General features: G+C 38.5%; 1 protein-coding gene and 1 pseudogene across 8 annotated transcripts in view; one reads left to right on the top strand and one right to left on the bottom strand.

Moving 5' to 3' along the window:
* Nucleotides 1-4,583: 4,583 nt before the first annotated feature.
* On the bottom strand, nucleotides 4,584-5,753 carry LOC148714305 (receptor-like protein EIX2; annotated as a pseudogene).
* Nucleotides 5,754-11,520: 5,767 nt separating this feature from the next.
* The window catches only part of LOC103718064 (BEACH domain-containing protein C2-like), a 57,061-nt gene continuing 48,129 nt past the window's right edge, over nucleotides 11,521-20,452 (top strand). For 7 of the 8 annotated variants that reach the window (XR_015976197.2, XR_015976199.2, XR_015976198.2 and 4 more), the window contains exons 1-4: nucleotides 11,521-11,649; nucleotides 11,869-13,786; nucleotides 17,821-18,608; nucleotides 19,408-20,124. Coding sequence is in view for 2 of the 8 variants with exons in the window: in XM_088717965.2 (XP_088574091.2) it covers nucleotides 11,896-13,786; nucleotides 17,821-18,608; nucleotides 19,408-20,124 (3,396 nt within the window). In the remaining 6 variants the exon portion in view is untranslated. The remainder of the gene's footprint in view (nucleotides 11,650-11,868; nucleotides 13,787-17,820; nucleotides 18,609-19,407; nucleotides 20,125-20,452) is intronic. The other variant, XM_026808837.4, reaches the window with a different exon arrangement.

The following is a 20,452-nucleotide window of genomic DNA, read 5'->3' as shown; positions in this document are numbered from 1 at the left end:
GTGAGCTATCTAGGGCACTGTTTGCCCTTGTCCTCTTCTGAAAACCCTATTCCCCACTCTCAAATCTTCTCCAATCATCTCCAAACAGTAGATTACTTCAAGATCTTGGAGAAATGGGACCCAAGAGAGTCGTAGCCAAGCGATCCGGGAGAGTCTCATGATCTTGTTTAGAGCCTAGGATATGTATCTAGTTCTCATATGTATTTTGTGTTTATCATGCATCTTTAAACTTTGATTAAGGAACACTGTATCTGCTTTTGTTTTTGGTCTGAATGTATGAAAATGATTCCTATTTTGATCAATGAAGTTTGAAGTTTATCATTTATTGCATTTTTTCCCATGTATCTTTTTGATGATAACAAAAAGGGGGAGAAGTAAAGAAAGAGTACTTTAGGAGAAGCAAAGATCATCTTGGCGGAGAAGTAAAGAAAGAGTATCTTAGGAGAAGTAAAGGGAGAAGTAAAGATATCTTTAGAGTAAATAGAGTAACAAAAAGGGGGAGAAGTAAAGAAAGAGTAATAAGAGGAGAAGTAAAGAAAGAAAGAGAAATAATTTGTAAAACAAATTGAAAATCATATAGGAAAGCATATACATCCAAGGGGGAGCAATTTGCAACAATGAAAATGATCAACTCAAAAATTTATATCAAATTTCAGAATTTGGCACACATAAATTCAGAATTTGGCACGCACCTCTCGCACCCCGATACATAGCCTGAAACTCATATTATCTCAAATTTTTGAAGTTTCATCGCTAATGAATTATAAATGAAAGGGGGAGCAATTCAAAGAGTCAAATTGGCAACATTTAAATGATATAGGGGGAGATTTCACAAGTATATATGAAAAGCTGAAATTCAGCAGTTTAATCCCTTTTATAAACTGATTTTAAAGACAAGTATCAATAGGCTTATACTCTTTATTTTGTAATCATCAAAAAGGGGGAGATTGAGGATGATAGTGTTATTTTGATGATTAACAAGCAATTATCTAGAGCATGCTATAAGTTAAATTGATACTTCATTTATAAGTTCATTACTCTCAGTATATTTGTTTAATTGAAAATGGATAAATGGCCTTGTTCATTTGGATGAATCTAACCTTGAGAATGCAGCAAAGTGTGGTTTGAGTCGACCCATAGGTTGATTGGGTCGACCCCGGCACATCAAGAAGTCATCTGGCACACTCCTGCAAAAATGGCACAAATGAACAGTGAGTTGGGTCGACCCAAGGTAAGCATGAGTCGACCCAACCTCCAAAGAACCTCAAAACACAACAGAAGAATGCTCTCTGGATTTACTGAGAGGGTTGACCCACACAGTGGTTGAGTCGACCCAATCTTGAGTCGACCCAAACCCTGAGAGGGTCGACCCAAAGGCAAGACAGAAAGACAGACAGAAAATGGTTCTCTGGAATTACTGAGAGGGTCGACCCAAGAAGAAGTTGAGTCGACCCAAGTGAACTTTGAGTCGACCCAAAGAATGGTTGGGTCGACCCATGGGAAGGAAGGCTGAAATTGAGGTTTCTGTGGTTTCTGAGAGGGTCGACCCAAGGAATGTTTGAGTCGACCCAAGTGAAGGTTGGGTCGACCCAAGGACAGGTTGAGCCGACCCAAACACGGGCTGAACATAACGGCTAGTTGTGCAGAAATGCTTTTTGGACTCCCAACGGCTATAAACGGCTAGTTTCTTCAATCCAACGGTCAGAAAGGACTATTTGGAGGTTGGAGAAGTATTTAAGAGGGAGTATTCATCAGAGGAAGCAAGCTTTTGGGAAAATACATCAAGTGCATTCAAGAGAGAACCCTAGCAAGGCAAGCTTCATCCAAGTGCTTCATTCAAGAGTCAAAAGAAAGGGGTTGAGCAGATTCAAAGAGTCATCAAGAGCTCCATCCTCCCTTGAAGAGTGAAGCATCCTTGACAAAGAAGAGCAAAGCGACTTCAAAGCGATAAATACTTTCTAACTCTTCTTTGTAGTTCATATTGTTTCATATGCTCATTTAGGAGTTTGAATCTTTCCTTTTGTTATTAAACACTTTGTAAAGGTTCGTTGGTGAGCCCGCAAAACCAACAAAGGTTTTTGGTGAACCCGGAAAACCAAAGTGTATAGGTTCGTTGGTGAGCCCGCAAAACCAACAAAGGTTTTTGGTGAACCCGGAAAACCAAGTGTATAGGTTTGTTGGTGAGCCCGCAAAACCAACAAAGGTTTTTGGTGAACCCGGAAAACCAAGTGTATAGGTTCGTTGGTGAGCCCGTAAAACCAACAAAGGTTTTTGGATTGTGAGCCCGGAAAACAATCCAACTGTAATCCGCGGGATTATAGTGAATTCCCAAGGGGACGCTTGGGGAGTGGACGTAGGTGCTAAGGAGAGCACCGAACCACTATATATTGTTGTGTTTGTGTTGTGCTTGTGCTTACGTTTATTCTTGCATCATCTTCTATCTTTGCACTAGTTTAAATCATTCAAATAGTTTAAGAAAGCATCCACCGCACTTAATTAAGAAAACGTTTAAAGCACCAAAATTTAGAAGAAACCAATTCACCCCCCCCCCCCCCCCCCTCTTGGCTTGTCACCTTGGGCAACAAAAAGTGAAGTTTTTCAAAAGATGCTTCGTTCAAGATGCCAAATCAATGAGATAACCTATCTTTTTAATTATTTTTTTGGAAGATGACCTATCGTAAGTGACAACTCACGGTGTAAAAATGAAAAGCTTGTGAGCTCATGGAGCAAAGCTTTGAGATAGAGCCAACTTTATATCATATCAGGAATAAGCAAAGTTCTAATTCCTTAAATTTTCTAATCAAATAAATTATGCATAGTCTCCTGCACCTATGAGTGCAGTCTTCTGTGCTCAAACCGTTTTAAATTTCAATAAGCTCGCGCTTAGTCTGCAGGGCTCATTCACATGAGTTTAGTCCTCTAAGCTCAAATAATTTAAGCATGGCACATGACTTGACCCTCAAACCATAATTAGCAATGCTCTCATGATAATTAAGTGTATTAGTTTGAAATTTGTTATTTTATTAGAGTAGTACATATACAGGTTTCATGGGTAAAATTGGAGTTTGAGTACAAATAATTAAATCTAAACATTTCTGCAAATGCTTTAAAAAAAAAGTTTTTGCAGACACAATTCAAGGTCACTAACAATCATGCCGCAATGTTGTGTTCTTTAAACCTAGTGAAAATCACTATCAGGGTCATGTAAACCATTTCATAAACTTGATCTATAAGTCGAAATACATGCATCTCTCCATTTCCTTTAAATAAAAACAGAAGAAAAACAAAGCATAAACCTACTATGTATCTGGTATCGTGCACATATACAACTACTACCTTTCATATCCTTCTTCATCCATGGCACTATCATTTTTGTTCATCCCCTTGTATTACAGATTGAGACAGCTAAATGCATATATCATCCTTGGTTTGGTTGCCATTGTCCATTTGAATGGACCACTTCTCACCATTTACCAATTTTATCAGAACTCAGAACTAATTATTGTTCAGAACTTGTGAGTTATGATCTAATAAACTCTAATCACGGTGTTATTTCCTTTTCAAAACCCTAAGTTGGCCTCCTTTCTGGACTTTGAGGTGATGAGGCAGTTCAAGGTCGCAAAAGAGGACAATTACATGCATTCTGATCATACACAGAAAACATCATAAGCAATTATCAGAACCAAAGGTTATTCTTTTCATTCTCGTAACAAATCCAAGTTTGAGTTGAGAGGAGATGGATTGGGTCAACAATTGGGATAAGATGCAGAAATTATTACAGAAGTTTGTTATACTATTAAGTATAGATGGATTTGGCCAAGGACTATTTCTTACAGAATTTTGTTAATGAGCTTCCAATTGAAATGAGGGTTCCCTTGTGGAACCTAAGACAACGTCTATATAGATATCCCATAAGGTTTTGATTGGAAAACATGATGCATATGATACTTACATGGTAGATGTAGGTCCATTACTTATCTCTTGTGACCTTGATATATAGGTCTACTTTGGTCTGCCTATGCATAGATATGCCTTTTCTACACAATATTTTATTGCTGAATATCCATATAATAGTTGTAATATGCTTTCCTCATTTACTAAAAACATTAACCTAATTTACTTATTCTACTTGTAAGTTATAGTATGTGGCTTATAAACTCCTTTTTCTGGAAAAAAAAAAACTTCAGATTTTTTTTAAGAGATACTTGATTCAGAGTGGGGAAAGAACCAAGATACTTTGCATCATTGAACCAAGGTGGCGCACTATGTTAGGAATTCTTAAAGCATAATGAACAAAAATTAAAGAATGGATTTTATTCACAAGCTTAGCCTGCCTTCTTAATATAGGTAACATGTGATGTTAATAGATGAAGTAGAGATAGACCCAACTTTATAACATAATACAAATAATCCATTCTCAATATTTTTACAAACACTTGAAAAAAAAAGAGAGAGAAAAGGAAAAAAGTTCATGTAGACATAATTCAAGGTTCCAAACAATTATGCTACAACATTATGCTCTTTAAACTTACTAAAAATCACTGCCAGGCTACGTAAACCATATCATAAACTTGATCTATAAGTCAAAAATAGGCTTCTCGCCATTTTTTGTTGAATGATAATGGACCAAAAACCACCCATAAGCTGATTGCGAATCCTAGCCCCATGCTTATATACAACCACTTGATTTCTGATCCTTCTTCATCCATGGCATTATCATTTTGTTCATCCCCTCCAACAACATTTGGACCTTGATTTGTCTTGTCATCTTTGCACTTTTCAGCTAATGGGAACCCACAAAGACTAGGATTACAAGCATAGATAGATGGATCGGTGAAGGTCTAAAATTGATGACCTGATGGAACTCTTCCTGACAAGTTGTTATATGATAAGTTCAGAAAACTCAAAAAAGTCAAGGCAATCATGCTTGAAGAAATTCCACCAAAAGAGTTGTTTCTTGATAAGTCAAGTGACTCCAACTATTGCGACGCACTAATCTTTTCTGTGATCTCTCATGTCAGATGATTTTTAAATAAGTTTAAGCTCACGAGTCCCAAAAGGTTGGTCAGTTCTTCTAGTATCGTTCCAGACAAGTTATTGTTTGAAAGGTCCATAATGATCACAAGTGGAAGCAATGTGACATACCCAGCATTCTTTCCTTTTATGGTCGCTTGCATATTTTCATGATAGCTACCATTATTTCTTAAAATGGTTCCATGTGTCTCCCCTGACACTTTCATGGCAGTGAAGTTCCCAAAGCTCGAAGGAATGGTTCCTAATAAACTATTATTTGCAAGATCCAGGATTTGAACAGTCCTTAATCTTGATAGATTAGGAGAAATATTTCCAACAGGCTTGTTTAATAGTAGGCTAAGGAACTTCAAAGATAGTAAATTTTCTCCTATCCAAGTAGGTATTGTACCAAAGAATCCATTTTGTCCAACATCAAAAGTATCTAAAGTCATACAACTCTTCGAGGATAATGGAAGTTCTCCTGATAGATTATTGTTACTCAAATGCAACGACTCAAGATATGGTAATGAACAGATTGATGGAGGAATGCTTCTAGATAGACTGCTGCTTGAAAAATTCATGATAGTGATAAGAGAAGAGTGGTTCTAGCAATCAGGGAGCTCGCCCAACAAGTAGTTTTTTGAAAGATCAAGAACCTCCCATTTGAGTTGACAAAGAGACAAGAAAATTTCACCACCTAAATTATTTGTGGAAAGAGAGAGATATGACAAAGAAGGCATACTTTGCTAATGCCTGGATGAATCACTCCTGAAAATAAGTTGCTTGATAGGTCTACCACCCCCATAGTAGAAGAAAAATTTGGCAAAGGACCCTCAAAGTAGTTAGAACTCAAATTAAAATATCTAAAGTTGATGAAGCCTATTAGATCAGGTAGACGACCAATAATTCCATTGCCGGAGATATCCAACTGAAATATCTAGAAAAATAACTTCCAAAACTAATCTAGCAGAGTGTCTAGAATTTTAGTGCTAGATATATCTAGATTGCTATTATTTTCTTGCATCCGGAGCAACATTGGAAATTTTGGTCCTAGCTTGCAAGAACCAATATATGACCACTAAAATTGAAAAGGGGGGATCCAATTAGATATCAAATTCAGAATTAAATGGTTATCTGACAAAAATAGTTCATTCAATTTGGTGAGATTGGCAAAGTGTTCTTCAGACCCGACACCCTCCAAAAAGTTCGAGTTTATGTGTAATGAAATTAGCTCTGCTAGCCTTCCAAGACGTCCCGAGATAGTCCCATTCAGCTTACTATTGAAAAGATCTAATTCTTGAAGTGCCGACGGTCTTCCAATTGATGCAGAAATAGGACTAGAAATTGAATTGTCACTTAAATTGAGAGCTTTGAGCATTCTAAATTTCCCCAACCAATCCGGCAAATAACCGCTAAGCCAGGTGCCCCCCATATACAGAGTTTCTAAGCTATTTTTGATGCATCCCGTAAACACTTTATCAAGTTCATGCAAATTGGATAGTAAACATGCATAATGTATAATAGGCTTAAATTGGAAGGTAAATATTTAATAATAAAAGTAATGTTGGAAAGCAAAAGGAGTGTTTAAGGGATCCTAGGCTATAGCTCTAAGACTTGAGAGCTAACGGAGGGCTAGAAGAAGTTGGAAAAGACCAAAAAGGGATCTAATCTCTTCTCGAATGGTCTAAGATGATGAAGAAAACAATGGTAACATTTGGATTTTTTTTGTTGACTTGGTGAAATCTGGTGACATCTATGGATTGGCTAAAGGAGAGAGCTATAGATCAAAGACTTCGTTCAATAGGTTGAATGCTCTTTTCACAATCTGATGGCTAGAAGTGTTTTTTTCCTTGTAGCTTATGGAGAGAAAGTAATTGGGAGCTCAAAAAGATCATATCTACTTTATATTCACACCTTTTGATGTTTTAATAATTTTATGATGGATTTTTAGATAATTATTGGGTGACTTTAGTTAACAGGGGTTGAGATGTCTACAAAATATTAAACTATAATTAAAACATGTAGGCTATGGGTTGAGGACACCATTCAATTATGATCCTAATTTGAGCCTATTCTACTAGTTTTCAAAAATCATCAAATTTAGGCTCAATATTGAACATGGTTTCCAATCTACTTGCATATGTACAAATTGAACAAATTAGGTGTGAGGAAGTTAATTGGATCCACAAATCATTAACCGAGATATAGGAAACATAGAATTGATGGGTTATTTTGAGAGAATTGGACCAGTTGATTAATCATATTAGATAGGATGAACTGCGATTAGAACATGTAGATTAATTTAGTGAAGTTAGCAATGAACGTATTCAATTAACTTATAATTGGTCAATAAGAGATGGGATTAGATAGAAGAGTGGGTGGATTAGGTTCAAAAAGAAGTTGAACTCTAGGAATTGCATCGAAATTGGTAATTCGGGTATGAAATTAGGGAAATATATCAACTGTATCAATTGGCATAAGTAGGTTCATTATGGATGCAATTGTTAAATTAGACATAGGATGAAATTGGATTTGAACAACCTTGAGCTATTAAAGAAATAGAAGATGGAATATAATTTAAAATTTTAATAAGATTCTAATTTCATTTTGTCTTAAAAATATTTATTTTTTATATGAGCACAGCTCCAACAATGAAGCGGCACTTCAAATTTATTTTATAAACTATTGATTAATATCTTCAATACGTCTAACTTTGCTTCAAAATAAAGAATTACTTAAGGTTAAAAACCAAGGATAGATTTGTAATCTCACACTCTTACCTATGCCTTACTTATAGATGTTGAATCCCCCATATAATTCACAATGTTTTCATTTCATACTTATCACAGCATTTGACTCTTCCACAAACTTGATTTTGCAAAGCAATCCTAACTCGCTTAGAAACTAGTATAAGGTATCATCATCTCCGAAATAACACTGTATCTTAATTTCATCTTATCACAGTGTGAGATTTTTCCATGAACTTGGTTTACAGAGCAAATAGTGTCTTGACTTGTTTATTAACCATAATAAGGTATAACAATAAATTTCAATTTGATCCTTGTCAAACACAATTTTGATATCTTTCTTCATTCTATTAAAATATTATTCTTTTTCTTAGTAATATAATTTAGAGTTTCTTGAATAACTACAGGATGATTGTTACAAAATGCTGTGCTTTTTTTTGGTATAAGATTGCTGCACTCTTAAATAATTTAAAATCTTTCAATTCAGCAAATAATCGAGATAGGTAGCCGGACACAAGCTAACCAAAAAAAGAGAGCTTAAGTTGTTAAGTTTTGGGTCGAAGTAGTATATCAATCATTTCACCCTTCTTTTACCATCCAATGTGGGACTATATTTTCAAACATGTTTCCCAATAATCTCCCTCTTATGTATACTACTCACATCCTTACCTAATCCCCCCTCTCATCCAAATGCACCATCATATGCTACTATATGTTTTCAGCACACTTAAGTTCACTTGTCATATGCCCCTCTCATACAATTTCACCGCATAGTGTTTCACTTATCAAGTGTACTTCTGAACGTATTATATTGTGCTCCTGCATACTTTTATCACACTCTGGTTTACTTGCTATATTACATGCCCTAACTCTTCATTATGCCCTACTCTCCTCGTGTTCATGGCATTGTTGTTGCACGTTACTTTCCGATGGGCTTGAGCCTACATTTTAAGCTTGATGGGCTAGATCGGGCTTGAAATATTAGCTTGCTGATGCAGAACAACTGTAGGAAGAAGAGGAAAGGGGGAAGAAGAGGAGGAGGAAGAAAAAAAGGAGGAGAAGAGGAAGGGGAAGAAGAAGACAAGGAAACTAATTTTTATTCATCATTCATCAAACTCTAAACATGAGCATGGACCCATATATATAGGGTCACAAAATAACAAACAGATTCCTACAAATAAAACAATTCCAAAAAGGCCCTAAAATAACATTATGCAAATAAACCCAAATGACAATATGCAAATAAACCTAATCAACATATAATAAACATAACTAAAATAAATCAATCCAAAATAAAATCAAGCTAGCTGAATCGGCTGGAATCCGCTGAGCTGGCTGGATCCTGTGGCGACCGGCTGATCTGGTATTGGTGTCCGCACCAACTCTTCTCGGGTGGAAAGATGTCTACCTCGACGAAAGCGGCTTGGTAAAGTCTCGGTACTACTCCAATAAGTCAGGATCAATCGGCGGTATCTCCTCGTGTTGGGTCCAAGTATAGCCGGACCTTGGTTGTCCTCGCCAACGAACCAAAAAATATTGGATGCCTCCATCACTGGTAAAAACTATTTGCTCGGCTAAAATAGAATCAATATACTCTTTTTGTGCTCCATGGAGGATAAAAGAAAACGAAGATGGCATGGAATTAATAATAGGATAAACATCGGGTATAGAAGAGTGTGCAACAAAAGAGTTATCGGGAATTGCAACTAAATCTTTAATATTAAGAGCAAAGCTATGACCAAAATCAAATGGAAAGTCAATGGCATAGGCGTTAGTGCCATTCTTGTGCAACACCCTGAATGGTCCAATACTAAGAGACTGCAATTCCTTAAGATGGATCATTATGTAACCCCAAGTTTGAAATTTTTTAGCATGGAAATCAGCTTGCATCCTATATTGAGTAGTACATGCATGAATGCCCTTATGGATTTTCTGATGCAACTTATGAATGTGTTGTGCAAATGCATATGCAAGCTCCGAAATCCTAACATTAGTTTCGATGGGTTGTGTGAGGGCATATCCAACTACACTCATGGTGGACTGGTCAGACTCGCTATCTGACTGTGCAAGCGAGCTAGGCGTAATGTGGGTGCTTCTTAGGGTTTCAAGTTTGTCATCACACTCTTCCTCAATGTCTTAAATGTCATCAAAGTTTGGTTTATAAATTTGTTCCTCTAAGTCATCTGTGTCACCTCCTAGTTCTTGCTGAGCAATAATGAAAGATTTATGAGTATATTGGAAGACAATGTGACCAAAACCTTGGCATTTGTAACACCGAATTGTGGAATGTGGTTTGGGAGGCTCACCAAGAATTTTCGTGTCGTTAGTGTCTCGGTTTGGGGCATGGGCAGTAGGAGGGGGCCTAGGAGTAGTGGACCCTATGGAAGGTTTGGGTCCTGAGGAGTTAGGGCCCGTGGAAGTGCTCCATGTGGCAGGATGCCTTACAAATGTGGATTTAGTGTTCCATCGATTAAGGAGATCGTCCTGGTAGTTACGGGGTAGGTATTTTTCTTTAAGTCTCTCTTTTATCTCTACCCAATCAGTTATTACATATTGATATTTCCTAGTTAACAGCTGTTCCATGTTTTTCTTTTGAGGTCGGCTTGATCAGAATTGGGTGACTTGATGCCGAAAATAGGACGATCCATTTTGCCTCCCATCAAGACTTGGTAAGTCTTAGTTGAGTTTTGATCATTTTTTAATTATTATTTTTTTAAGTATATACCCTCCTAAATATATAAAATTGTATGGATACATTTGTAAAGTTACTATTTACATGTATACCCTTATAATTCTCTTTTTGCATATCACGTGTTGAGGGTGTTTCAGTTATTTCAATTTTAAACCACTAAGATGGGACGAGCATATTTGCAGAAAAAAAAGAAAATTATATATATGAATAGCATCTTTGTATGTGTATTCATGTAATTCCATATATTTAGATGAGCATATGCTCGAAAAACACCTTTCTTTGTTTTTTTTTTTTTTTTCCTCGAGGCGAACGAATCTAAAATGTTTGTTTACAGGTTGCAGCCTTCAAGTTCTGCATTTGGGGGCAAGGGCAAAATTTCTACCACTTGAAGTATTCTAGCGTATTTATAATTTGCTGAATAGTTACACTGCCTTTATCTAGGCACATTAATCTACATCATTTAAAAGCATCTTTCTAATATTATAACATTACTCTATCTAGTCCATGAACTTGAGAGTTGAGCAGTGTTTGCGCTGCGAATTGCTAAATGATTTGCATTTTATAGTTATAATAACTCGTTTCAAAAAAACTATATATCTAAATCAAATTCAACACATGCTCGGAAGATAAGAAACAAAGGAAGTGCACCAGATTATTTTTTCAAGAAAAGAACCATCCAAGTGCTTGCTCGGATGTTATCATCCCTGGTCAAAGTAGGTACAGGGTAAGAAGGGGGCAAGGATTAATTTGGTTAGTGAATTCCAGTGAGAGCCATCTTGGACGGGTTGAGCGGGTATGTGGTAGAAATTAGAAAGGATAAGGACTAATTTGATAAGGATTAAGAAAAGCCTACATTTCCCGGATGACAGATCACCAACTTCTATAATTTTCATACGCGCCTCTCACGTGCGGGCCGCTGCAACCGGACAAGATAATTTAGTGATGATTTCAGGACCGTTCATCAAATTTCCACGTCACAAACCGCCCCTACCACGAGTCCACCAATCAGGGGCTCACCTGGCCAGGACCAACCTGAAAAATAGCCGAAAACCCCTACCGAATCAAGCCGGTTCTACTCCCTCCTCCCTTCCCGTCTCCGTTCCGTTTACCACCCTCGCCATCCTCCTCCTCCTCTTCAGTCTTCCCCCCCTCTCTCTCTCATCCCCTCGCCATGCCTCTCTTCTCCTCTTAATCCAGGTGAGATCTCCCCCCTTCATCTCTCCCTTCACGTTATTCCCTATCATTATTTCCAATCCTTTCAGATCTCGTTTCACCCCACTCTCCTCTCCTCTCCTCTCCTCTCCCCGTCTCCATTTCCTTTCTTTTACTCTGTCAGATCTATTATCCCACGTCGATTTTAATTTCTACCACTCGCTATTATCACCACACTCTGTTTTTTTTTTTAATTGTCTTTAGACGGATTCTTTGATCCAGAAGGATACAATGGAAGAGGATCCACATGAACCCGCCAAAACAGCCTCCTCCCCGCCGGCCAACTCCTCGCGGAGCCCGGCGCCCGGCGGGGCCCATCCACCCGCGGGCCTCACACCCGACGACGACCTCTTTGAGCCCGTCTCCCTCGGCAATCCCGACCATGCCCCCGCCACCGCCGACTCCGTCCGCTCCCCCACCTCCGACAACCTGAACCGCTCCTCCGGCGCAGGCGCCGCCTCCGATTCCTCCCCCTCCGCCACCGCCGCGGCGGAGCTCTACGACTCGCACTCTGCTGACATGCACACCTTTCCGCCCCACAGCCCCTCCGGCCCGGTGCTCAGGCCGTCGCCCTCGTCGGGAAGCTTCGATTCCTACCTGTCCCCTGTGGGCTCGCCTACGAAGCCGAGGGCGAAGCCGGCGATGCCTGACATTTCCCCGGAGCTCGTGCGATTGGTGGACTCCGCCATCATGGGGAAGACGGAGAGCATCGAGAAGCTCAAATCAGTGGTCTCGGATGGTGGCGATTTCGGGGACGTGTCGAGATCCGTGGTCGATGCTCTGCTTGTTACCATGGGCGGAGTAGAAGGCCTTGTTGAAACTGGTACTGGTGCTCCTGCAAATCCTCCGAGCGTGATGTTGAGTTCCAGAGCTGCGGTGGTTGCTGCTGAGCTGATCCCTTGGTTACCCTGGGAAGGAGACTCAGAGACCCACATGTCTCCGAGAACAAGAATGGTTAAAGGTTTGCTTTTAATTTTGAGAGCTTGCACTAGAAATCGTGCAATGTGCTCGGCTGCGGGATTGCTTGGAGTCCTGCTGCAATCAGCAGAGAAACTATTTGTCGATTCCCTTGATCGGGTGCCCTGGGATGGCACACCATTGTGCCAGAGCATTCAGGTTTTAGCAGGGCATTCATTGAGTGTAATTGATCTTCACCACTGGCTTGGACTAATAAAGAAGACCCTCAAAACTGACTGGGCAACACCATTGATACTGGTGCTGGAGAAGGCGATGCGGAGCAAGGAGGCCCGTGGCCCGTCATGCACGTTTGAGTTTGATGGTGAGAGCTCTGGCTTGCTTGGTCCTGGGGAGAGCCGATGGCCTTTTTCTAATGGATATGGTTTTGCCACATGGATATACATAGAGTCGTTTGCAGACACACTCAACTCGGCGACTGCTGCTGCTGCCATTGCCGCTGCAGCTGCAGCACAGTCGGGCAAGACATCTGCGGTGTCAGCAGCAGCAGCAGCAAGTGCACTTGCAGGAGAGGGCACTGCACATATGCCGAGGCTCTTTAGCTTTCTATCCTCTGATAACCATGGTTTGGAAGCCTACTTTCATGGCCAGTTCTTGGTAGTGGAGGTTGGTGGTGGGAAGGGTAAAAAGGCTTCTTTACATTTCACGTATGCATTCAAGCCACAAAGTTGGTACTTTGTTGGGTTAGAACATACTTGCAAGCAGGGTTTGCTTGGAAAGGCAGAGAGCGAATTGAGATTGTATGTTAATGGGAACTTGCATGAGAGCCGCCCTTTTGAGTTTCCCAGGATCTCAAAGCCATTGGCTTTTTGTTGCATAGGGACGAATCCACCACCCACAATGGCTGGTCTGCAGCGGCGTCGGAGGCAGTGCCCCCTATTTGCAGAGATGGGGCCTGTTTATATCTTTAAGGAACCCATTGGATCAGAGAGAATGAGTCGGCTAGCTTCAAGGGGAGGAGATGCATTGCCGTGTTTTGGAAATGGTGTAGGTTTACCCTGGTTGGCAACAAATGACCATATGAGGAGTCTGGCAGAAGAGAACTTGATGTTGAATTCTGAGATTGAAGGAAGCTTGCATCTTCTATACCACCCTAGCTTGCTAAGTGGGCGGTTCTGTCCAGATGCATCTCCTTCTGGTGCAGCAGGTTGGTTAGTTTGTAATTTTTTTTCAATCTTATTCATTTCATTGAACACTTAGAAACACTGAAATTTTAGTGGAATTTGTTGACAAAAAGACAATAATACGGGTGTAATTAAAAAAATCATGGCCAGATGAGTAGTGTTTATAAACATTTCCTAGATCACAGTGTGTGGATACTCCCTCCAAAAACTAGTACCAATAAATGGTACCTGCAGTACCCTTTTCATAGTATCTATTTCGCACCCCTTGCACTTTGAAAAAGAATTTCAAATTGTATGTTGAACACTATCCATTTGTTTCCAGGCCTTTGGGAAGGAGATATTGATCTTTTGATCAAATTCAATGAAATCATTGATTGCTGATGTAAATTCAATTTTATTTAAGTAATACCACATACAGATGAGAAACTTCAGTTGGATCACTTTGACATAGGATATTAGGGCGTCTAATAACTTTGTTACAAGATGTTTAGATTAGACAAGGCAATATTGGACATATATCTGTATATGATGTTTATCAATAATGTTCATTCTGAAGTGGGCTTGCAACAGATGAAACATGATGTAACGATAGTAAGATTAAAAAGTAAGTAAAACATGAAAATGATATTCTCAATTTGTATTTGTGTAGGCATTTTCGTTTACAAGATGATGAATCACACCTGTTGTTCAAACTAATCTGATATATGGAATCAACTCCATGACTTGTCCTGAGGATTAATCTTCAGTAACTTTTATTTCTTCATGTTCTAGTGCGGCTTGCACCTCTCTTAGGCTTCACTGCTAGATGATCACCCCCTTCAACCACATCAATGCATTTCTTTGAGTAACTGGGAAGGAATCCCAACATACTTTAATCAACTTTTATCACTTTTAGTAAAAAAAAAGGTATCTCTATGCCTGAGGCTCCGACTACTGCAAGGTCTCGGGAGGGTCAGCTGTACGTACCCTTAACCCATGTGCGGAGAGGGTGTTTCCGTTATTTCTAACCCGTGCCACCCAAATCACAAAGGTGAAACCTTGCTAGTGCACCAAGGCCCACCCTCTCTTTACTTCAAATATAATTGTTTTTTCCTTCTTAACTAAGGCTTATACTAGTCATGCTCTTGGCCCTTTCAAAACTTTAAAATTCTTGAGGGGTTTCATCTTGTAGCGCATTTACATTGTTTGACATTACCAAGATTTTGAAGTTGGCTGGAAAGGAACATGATTCATAATGGTCTCTTGTCAACATGAACAAGCTTTTCTTTTAACTTTACCTCAAAATATTCTTCAATGGAGAAGTAACTTAAATAGTGGAGAATGAAAAGGGGCATTTTAATGATTTCACTATTTCCAGGCAACTTAATTTTGCCATGATCATGGATGACATGTGTGTCTGGATTTCAAACTCTTAAAACTTTTCATCACCAATGGTCAATATTCTTGCTGCCTTGACATACAATCAAGAATTTTGAATGGTGATCAAGGAAAACAAGAATACCTTATACTAGATGATGCACCCTTATGTTGTAATCTATGCCAAAAGGGCACTTTATGATATTTCACTAAGAATCCCCTGGAAAGGTTACAAACCTGGTTTTTATTGCAGCGCACAAGGGGTTCAGTTGTTAATATGGGGCCGAAACGCTAACTTTGCCCTTGTGGTTCATAGTGAAATGTGATTTGAAGTCGTTTCAGGGAAGTTTTGCAAGATAAAAAGCATTTGGCAATTCTTTCTGATGAATGGAATGAGGGATTGTGTTCGCTTAGCCCATAACTGTTTTGTCCTTTTCAACTTGGACTATAATGATGAAACCTGTTTTTAGAATGTCCTTTTTATCCTTCTATAGTATAACTTTTGCATTGATGAAGCTGCTTAATGTGTGGTCAAGCTTTAGGGTGGGCTAAACACTACAGAACAAAGACTACCTCCTTCTCCAAGATAACTATTTGAATTTTGAATCTGACTTTAGAGCTCTATACATGAAGATCCCTAAGCACCACTAGAATACAATTGGAATAACTTACAAATATTTAAGCTAAGATTTTCTTTAGTGCTAAGATTACTTAGAGAATTAAGTTATAAAGATACTTGGATCTTCTCTGCTATTCAAAATCCAAATCCATAGCCAACTAATACTGAACTCCTCAATTTGATGATTGTTCCTTACCAAACAAAATGTGACTTTTCACTGGTCTCCTCTGCTTAGTCTTTTAATAATCTGAACATTTAAAGTAATAAAGATAATTTAAAAACTTGCTTATTTAAATTACTATAGTTGGAGAACACTCAATTTCTGTCTGTTCTGCTTCAGCTTGCTATTATCTCTATCCAATTGTTTCCAAATGCTGAACTTGTAACTATGATAATTATTGCTCAATGTATAAAATTTTGTACCTCAAATGTCTTTATAATGATGGCAGTTAGCTTATGTACTTAAATGATATTCTATAGAAGGTCCTTTCATCACATGTTTGGTCGTTCTGTAATACTAAGCATTTTTTGTTGACTATTTTCTTAATTTTTGCTTATTAAAAGTGGGGTCGGGAGTCATTATAAGAGGTACCTGTGACCCTAATGATCTTCTGCCAATTATTTTTGTTTGGTTTTATGAACCCATTTTCACTCAGCATTTTTATTGAGGTTGCCACTAGGGTTGCCTTAAGCTTTTTCCAAATCCTTCGAAGAACTTGCATCCGTGCTATTTTAAGCTCTCCTGCTGCTTGCTGACCCTTGAATACAAATCCTGATATCCATGTTGACAAGCAATCATCAGATCTTTGTTGCACATGCCCCTGCCATCTTAGTTGGTCCATCACTTTTCCTCAGTTCGTGTGACTGTTTTCCCTTGTAATTCCTCTTTCTGGTCATATCAGTCCCAGACTATACTAATTTAACCACATACCAACCTTAAATTTCCCTTCCACATTACCCCCTCCCCTTCCTTAGGTTATGGAACGTTACCCCCCCAAAGCGCATGTTTCTGGACACGAAGCTGTACAATATTACTAGACTTACTGAAGTTTGATCATATTTTCTCTAAGTTGCCAAGGCATGTCTTGGTCATGTATCTTCTTATCAACATCTCTCCACTTTATCCACCTAATTTTTAATCATTTAGTTGTCTCTTTTTTTACCTCTTCATTCTTTTGTATATCAAATCCTAGTTTTCGAAATCAATCATATTTCAGAATCTCAGTCTTCAGTTTTTTGCAGGGCATTATTTCCATTTCCATGTAGCCTGAATTGGCAACCAGTATTTGTTAGATACTACTCACAGCTTAGCAAACCACACAGCCTCTGTCAGCACTGGATTTGTGTCAGTAGATAATATAGTCATGTTTGAACTGTTACAAAAGATTTACGTCTGAACTTAATGTGTAGGTTTGTCTATTTAGTGTGCAGTTGACTGGGTGTGTATGTACTATTTGGTAATCTGAAATATTCCAGCCTTTTTTCTATATCTGGTGGTCATATTGTTGAGGTTGACTGATCTTTATAATCTTAAACGCCCCTATGTTTGAACAGGCTACATCTTTGGGAAAAGTTTTCACAGAAATAGAAGGAAAGCTATTTCTTTTTTATTGCCCATCATGGATGTAACTTAATCCACTTTGCCAGATTTTATCATGCTTCAAAATATCACATAGGTCAGGCTTGTTCATGCTAGACTATGTTGGTGAGAATCGTTTTTGTATATGTTGAGATTATGATTATTGTTGAGTCATCCTGTTCTTTTCCTACCTTCTGAATCTGAAAATATCATCTGTGCAAAAAATATAGGTCTTTCAATCATTCATACTTGCAATTCAGCTTTTGCTGGTCAATGCCATCATATTATAATGCATTATCTGGACTTCACCTTGTTAGCTTCAGGATCAAACATTCAGCTCTTCAGGATGAAACATTCAGCTTCTCTTATTTGGGTTAATTAAATCAAGTACATGTTCTTCCTAAATCATTTACATGATTCCTGAGAATTGCATTATGATTTCCATATGCTTATGGGTGCTTTCCAGTCAGTTAATAGCTTATGCCCTTTCTCAAACTTTTCAGGTATTCACCGAAGACCTGCTGAGGTCCTTGGCCAAGTTCATGTTGCTTCTCGAGTACGCCCATCTGAATCTTTGTGGGCCTTAGCATGTGGGGGTCCATTGGCTTTACTTCCGCTGATAGTGAGCAATGTTCAGAAAGATAGCCTGGAACCTGTGATTGGTGATTTGCCCATGTCTCTTGCAACAACTTCATTCTCTGCCCCTATTTTCAGAATTATCTCCAGTGCAATTCAACATCCTGGAAATAATGAGGAGTTATGTCGAGCACGAGCACCTGAGCTTTTGTCAAGAATTTTACATTATCTTCTGCAAACTCTATCAATGCTGGAACTTGGAAAGCAAAATGGGTTGAGTGATGAGGAAGTTGTTGCTGCAATTGTGTCCCTATGTCAATCTCAGAAAAATAACCATACACTTAAAGTGCAGCTTTTTAGTACTTTGCTTTTAGATCTGAAGATGTGGAGTTTGTGCAACTATGGTTTACAGAAGAAGCTTCTGTCTTCACTTGCAGACATGGTGTTTACAGAATCAGCAGCTATGCGGGATGCCAATGCCCTGCAAATGCTTCTTGACAGCTGCAGGAGGTGCTATTGGATTATTCGGGAAAAGGATTCTGTTGATACTTTTTCACTTCATGGTGCACCAAGACCTATGGGTGAAGTCAATGCTCTGGTTGATGAGCTCTTAGTGGTCATTGAGCTTTTAATCGGAGCAGCTCCATCTTCATTGGCTGCTGATGATGTTCGTTGCTTGATAAGTTTCATTGCTGACTGTCCACAACCTAATCAGGTAGATTCATAAATTGTCATCAAGTCGGTTACTGTTCAAGTAAAATATGATGAAACTATTGCTGTTGTCAATTTAAACAATTCTTGTTCTTGAAATTCTAGATTAGTTCGTGTACCAACATTTATTTAGTGCTATTTTCTTTTTCATAATTGTCAGCAGTTAATTGCATCTGTCTGCACTTCCGTGAAAATTATGTATCATTGTTTAAGAAGGCTTATTTGCACCTTGTCTTGCATTGGCTCTTGAGAGTGACTTTCAGAAAGCACGTTGAGGCTCATGGTTGAGGCTTTAAATGTGAGATATATTATTATAAAGTAGCTCATGTGAGCCATATGTGTAGTATTTTGAGTTATGCCTTAATTTTTTTCCCTAAGTTTCTTTGTATTACATTATATGTGGATTTAAGTTTGAAACCTAAGTATGTTGAGATAGGTTATCGTAGCCATTAAGATTCACACACACCTTTGTTGTTTGGAACTTTTTATTTTACCAGTTCCAAACACAATGCTGACATCCTTTAAATTTATTATATTCACACGTTTTTATTAAACTTTCAATTTTTCATGATTTTAAGCTTTTGGTCTTTGGATTACTGCATCATTCATACAATACAAGTTGTAGGCTTGATGTTTGAATTTTTTGTGTTTGTGTCTGCTTTCTGACTTGGTAAATATCAGATAGTTTTAGTCTTATCAATGTACAATCTTTAATTATACGCTAGTTCTTGGTAACATGCTTTATATTAGAGTTTCTACTAGTTATTTTGGCTTAGAACTTTTCTTCTTGATGCTTTTTTCAGGTTGCAAGAGTGTTGCACGTAATCTATAGACTGGTTGTGCAGCCGAATACATCTAGGGCTCACACATTTGCACAGTCATTTATATCTTGTGGTGGAATAGAAACACTTCTTGTTCTTTTGCAGCGAGAAGCCAAAGCTGGTAATCATAATATTTTGGATAATTCTAGTGTATCTGCTGCTGATAATGCATCTGCGGATGTTTCTAGGATGGCAACTACTGGTGGCGAACCAAAAAGCCAGGATGATGAACTAGAATCTCCTGAACAGAAGGAATATGGTTCTCAGGAGGAGATCACAAAATTTGGGTCTTTGAATACTAATAATGGTTCTTTTAAGGTTTCCATGGGCACAAACATTGAAAGAATGATGTCTGCTTCTGATAACCAACTGTTGAAGAATCTTGGTGGCATCAGTTTCTCAATAAGTCCCGACAGTGCTAGGAACAATGTATATAATATTGACAATGGTGATGGGATTGTGGTTGGGATAATAACCCTATTGGGTGCTCTTGTCTCATCAGGTCATCTGAAAAATAACTCAAATGCTGCTACCCAAAGTCCATCAAGTAACATTCTGAGTATTGTGGGTCCTGAAGAAGGGAGTACGATGTTTGAAGACAGAGTTGCTTTGTTACTTTTTGCATTGCAAAAAGCATTTCAAGCAGCTCCACAAAGGCTTATGACTACCAATGTGTATATGGCCATATTGGCAGCAACGGTATGAACAGTTTGCACTACTTGTCAACTACGTCTATTATGATTCTCTCCAATATAGTTTTTAATAGCTAAACAATGCTGAACTGTCAAAAATGCACTACGATATAGAGGATTTGGCATGAATAGTTTTGTCTATGGTTATCTCTTCTCAGAATGTTGAGATAGTTACATGAGTCAAGTTATCTGGTTACAGATATTTTTCTATTACTCCTTTTCACTTGATCAGGCTTTTCTTTTTTATTCATGATGATGAACTATTTGTTAATTGCTGAGGGCAAATGTTTTTAGCTTCAAGTTGGATGTGACAATGTTGAAACCTGAAATTTTGA

This window comes from Phoenix dactylifera, chromosome 3 (genome assembly GCF_051530095.1).
Source record: "Phoenix dactylifera cultivar Ajwa chromosome 3, Ajwa_hap1_PhDact_Kaust_v1.1, whole genome shotgun sequence".
In the NCBI taxonomy this organism is placed as follows: Eukaryota; Viridiplantae; Streptophyta; class Magnoliopsida; order Arecales; family Arecaceae; genus Phoenix; species Phoenix dactylifera.
Note: the sequence above shows the minus strand (reverse complement) of the source record. Positions and strands in the feature narration are given on the sequence as shown.